Raw genomic sequence first — 4776 nt, 5'->3', positions numbered from 1 at the left:
AACCGGGCAAACAGAACTGGACTCAGTCCTCCAGAAGAAGCCTTGCCAACATCCTATACAACCTCAACATGACGCCCCAACTCCTATACTCAAATGTCTGAAGGTAAACATGCTAAACACCTTCTTAATCACTCTAACTATGTGATTTAAACTTCAAAGACTTACGTACCTGAACCCCTAGATCTCTGTTCTACAACACTACCCAAGGCCCTATTTTTATTTGTGTAAGTCCTGCCCTTGTTTCTTTTACCAAAATGCAATATCTCACAATTATCTAAATTAAATCCATCTGCCATTCCTCCACCCATTGACTGAATTAATCAAAACCATTTAGGACTGAGATGAGGAAACATTTCTTCATTCAGAGGGTAGTCAAACTGTGATATGTGAAACCACAGAAAGCTGGAGGCTGATTCACTGAGTACATTCAAGAGATTGATACATTTCTAGGTATTGTAGGCATCAAGGGCTATGTGACATTGAGATAAAGGATCCACCATAATCACATTGAACAGTGGAATGTGCTCAAAGGGCTGAATGGCCTGCTCGTGCTCTTAGTTTGTGAAGAAATGGATTTTGACATTAGTTAAAAAGTTGCTTTCCAATATAGGAACATTCAAGATGCTGGATGACCAACACAGGAGCCAAGAGATTTCAGAATCATTCTGAAACTTTCACTGAGTGTTTTTATTGACTATACCCTTCGAACAAAAGGTTCCCATTAACTTCACACAACTTAAAGACTTTCACATCTGGGTTTTACTGGGCTGATCTGATCCTAGACTAAAATCCCTTTTCACTTCCTAGATCACGTGTGTCTGGTGATGAATCTACCTTCCACAATTCTCAGGTTCTGAAATGTTACCTTTTCTCCAAATGTAAACAGGTGAAAATGAGCAGACATGGGCACAATGTGACTGACCTTCAAACTGAGTTTCAAGATCATGAATTCTTTGCCCACAGATTAACAGGTTTGTGGAACAGACTTGGTGAAAGCAGTTAAAGGTGAATGAATTAACTTGATTAACTCAAAGCTCCACAAATATTTTGGATTCAATATTAGAAAGAGAAACTAATGATCAAATAGCTGGTGATGTGGAGTTCGTGCCGGGCAGGAACCAGAGCATTCGGGGAATCTGGTTGAGGATTCAGCATTTCAGGCAGGTCTGTTCCAGTAACAGAGATTCAGAGTGTGCCTGTCACTTCCAGGTCGTCAGGTTTTGCCTTGAGCATTTGAGTTTCTGAAAAGGAAACTTTGAGGCAAAGGCACTAGAGAGTTTCAATTCCAGAAGAGAATAAACAAACTAGATTTTAGGGATTGATTGTTCAAACTGAGCTGTCCTGATGAATTAGAACAAAAATCAAACAAAACAATCCCAGGGAACATTGCCATCCAATTAGGAACAGAGTCAGGAATTAGGTTACCAGAGAGACCCATTTAAACAGACAGGATGAATAGGTTCAAAGGAGTTAGACAGGGTGGGATATTAAAGGGTGCGGGGAGTAAGGGGGAGAGTGGGATTAGACTGGGTGGGATATTAAAGGGAGTGGGGAGTGAGGGGGAGAGTGGGATTAGTCTGGGTGGGATATTAAAGGGTGTGGGAGTGAGTGGGATTAGATTGCTGGGATATTAAAGGGTGTGGGAGTGAGTGGGATTAGACTGGGTAGGATATGAAAGGGAGCAGAGAGTGAGGGGCAGAGTGGGATTAGACTGGGTGGGATATTAAAGGGTGTGGGAGCGAGGGGTGTTTGCAGAAATTTGAGAATATTGCCGAGTTTGGAGCCAGTGAGCTGGTGTGAGCCGGAATTATCCGGGTTTAAACCCCGGTCAGTTATTAATACAGAAATTTACAAACACCAGTGTTGTCAGCGATTGGTGCTGACAGCCCAGAGAGCCCCGGTCTCCATAAAAACCTGAGCAGGAGCCGCTCCAACTCCACACACAGACCTACCCCCAGACCCGGTACAGACACAGGGACAGAGAGACAGGGAGACCGGGACAGAGAGACAGGGAGACCGGGACAGAGAGACAGGGAGACCGGGACAGACACAGGGACAGACAGACAGGGAGACCGGGACAGACACAGGGACAGGGACAGAGAAACAGGGACAGAGAGATCGGGACAGGGACAGGAACAGGAACAGAGATGGCCACTCGGTGGGGAATCTGCGGATCCGGCAGGATCAGTCACGACTTCATGGTGGCGCTGAAAACCCTCCCCGCATCAGAACATCAGGTACCGGGGGGGAGGCGGCGGAGGACAGGAGTGAGAGAGAGGGATAGTGAGATGGAGGGAGATAGTGAGATGGAGAGAGAGAGGGGGAGGGATAGTGAGAGGGAGAGAGAGGGAGGGAGAGATAGTGAGAGGGAGTGAGAGGGAGGGAGAAATAGTGAGAGGGAGGGAGAGATAGTGAGAAGGGAGAAGGAGGGAGGGATAGTGCGAAATAGTGAGAGGGAGGTCGTGAAGGAGAGATAGTGAAGGGGGGGAGAGAAGGGGATAGGGAGAGAGAGAGGAAACTAATGAAAGGAGAAAAAGACGAAGGTCAAGAGAGAGAGATAGGGGCAGGGAGATAGTGGGAGAAGGAGAGAGATAGAAAGAGAGGGGGAGAGCGTGTGAGTGGAAGAGAGGTATATATTGGTAGAGAAGTAGAGAGAGGGAGACAGAGACGGGAAGAGAAAGGGGGAGAGAGAGGGGGATTGGGAGAGAGAAGAACAAAAGAGAATGAGGATGAGAGGCAGGCAGGAAGAGAGATGAAGGGTTTTAGGAGGAGAGACAGAGGGATGGATAGGGGGTCAGAGAGGGAGGGCTGGGTAAGTAGCTGTTGTAGCGCCGCCTGACCCTCTCTCTCTCTGTTTCTCAGGCGGTGGCGGTCGCCTCTCGGGATTCCTCCCGGTCCCGGGAGTTCGCGGAGCGACACCAAATCCCCAAATCGTACGGTTCATACCGAGAGCTGGCGGCCGATCCCGATGTCGGTGAGATTCCCGGGATTCGGGCTCCGATGCTGTCCATCAGGGAGAGGGATCTGCCTGAAAAGACCCCCCGCCACCCCGAGTGGAGTGAGGGGGCCTGTGTATGGCAGCAATCCAGACTCCAGCTTCAGGTTCTCGGGATGTGTCCCACCCTGGCAGCTGGTGACATTTATTCAATAATAGAAGAGAAACTGTCTCAAAGGGCAGCAGGTAACAGCTGTCAATTGTTGTAAAAACCCAGCTGCTCTTTAGGGAAGGGATTCCTTACCTGGTCTGACCTACATGTAACTCCAGGCCCACAGCAATGTGGCTGACTCTTAACAAATTCCATGAACAAATAAATGTGTGAACATAGAGCGTGACAGTAACAGCGTGGCTGTACATTTGACTGGAATAGTGACAGTGTGAGTAAGAATGTATGACAGTAACAGATTGTAAAAGTATTTATCACTCGGTTGTCAGACATTGTCTACGTGGGTATCATTAACCCAGAGCACCTGAAGGTGGCTTTACTCATGCTGAATGCTGGAAGGAATGTTCTCTGTGAGAAGCCCCTGGCCATGAATCTGCGCGAAGTCCAACAGCTGGTCAGTGCAGCCCGAGACAAGAACCTTTTCCTCATGGAGGTGAGTTCAGGCTCTGCATCTCACTCCTGTTTCTCAAACTTGTAACTCGAGAGAGCACACAGACAAATTGAGAACACACAGACCAAATCAGAGCTGAACAAAAAATAACTCAGGGACCCAGCGTCAGTTTCCGATACTCTGAACTGATAAACATGGGTAAAGCTCCCTCCGCACTGTCCCCATCAAACACTCCCAGGACAGGAACAGCACGGGGTTACATACAGAGTAAAGCTCCCTCTACACTGTCCCCATCAAACACTCCCAGGACAGGGACAGCACGGGGTTAGATACAGAGTAAATCTCCAGGGACATAACAGCATGTAAAATGTGTGAATATATCCTTTAACCCTACTCCATCTTAAAATAATTATGGACTTCACAAGTTCGCTGCACCCTTCCTGTATCCCATGATTCCCCGACAGATTAAAAATGTGTTTTATGTACGAATACAGCTGGTGATAATCCTGGACAAGTCAGATCCAGAGTGAATTCTGCCTTGATAGATCATATAGAATCATAGAGATGTCCAGCTCAGGAACAGACCCTTTGGCCCAACCTGCCCATCCCGACCAGATATCCTAAATTAATCTGGTCCCATTTGTCAGCTTTTGGCCCATATCCCTGTAATCCCTTCCTACTCATATACTCATCCAGATGCCTTTTAAATGTTGTAATTGTACCAGCCTCCACCACTTCCTCTGGCAACTCATTCCATACACACATTCCTCTGCATGAAAAAGTCGCTCCTTACGTCCCTTTTAAATCTTTCCCCTCTCACCTTAAACCTATGCCCTCGAGTTTTGGAGTCCCCCACCCAGGGGAAAAAAACCTTGTCTATTTTTATGTTTAATATTTTGCAATTGCTTGGCATTCGGTTATTACCAAAACATGTTCACACAAGGCTGCAAATGTTCTTTAACAATAAAAAAGTTTATTTCACAAAACATGAAGCAAAATTCAACTCTCTCTCTCTACACACACACATACACACTCACATATATATATGAGAAGACAGTTAGAAGGATCTGAACACAAACATCAAAGTTTCATTTTGTTTCCCAACACCATCCATTATCAAGAATCAACCCAGAGTATTATTACTTCCAAGACAACAAGGTGCAGGGCTGGATGAACACAGCAGGCCAAGCAGCATCATAGGAGCAGAGAGGCTGACGTTTC

General features: G+C 46.6%; 1 protein-coding gene across 1 annotated transcript in view; it reads left to right on the top strand.

The window, feature by feature from the left end:
* The first annotated feature begins 2056 nt into the window (after nt 1–2056).
* LOC109916392 (trans-1,2-dihydrobenzene-1,2-diol dehydrogenase) overlaps nt 2057–4776 on the top strand; it is a 9903-nt gene continuing 7183 nt past the window's right edge. Inside the window, exons 1-3 of the mRNA XM_048617649.1 lie at nt 2057–2237; nt 2863–2974; nt 3434–3597. Coding sequence (XP_048473606.1) covers nt 2148–2237; nt 2863–2974; nt 3434–3597 — 366 coding nt within the window. The 5' untranslated portion in view covers nt 2057–2147. The remainder of the gene's footprint in view (nt 2238–2862; nt 2975–3433; nt 3598–4776) is intronic.

The sequence above is a fragment of the Rhincodon typus genome, chromosome 37 (assembly GCF_021869965.1).
Source record: "Rhincodon typus isolate 14 chromosome 37, sRhiTyp1.1, whole genome shotgun sequence".
NCBI lineage: Eukaryota > Metazoa > Chordata > Chondrichthyes > Orectolobiformes > Rhincodontidae > Rhincodon > Rhincodon typus.
This window is presented reverse-complemented; position numbering and strand designations above follow the sequence as displayed.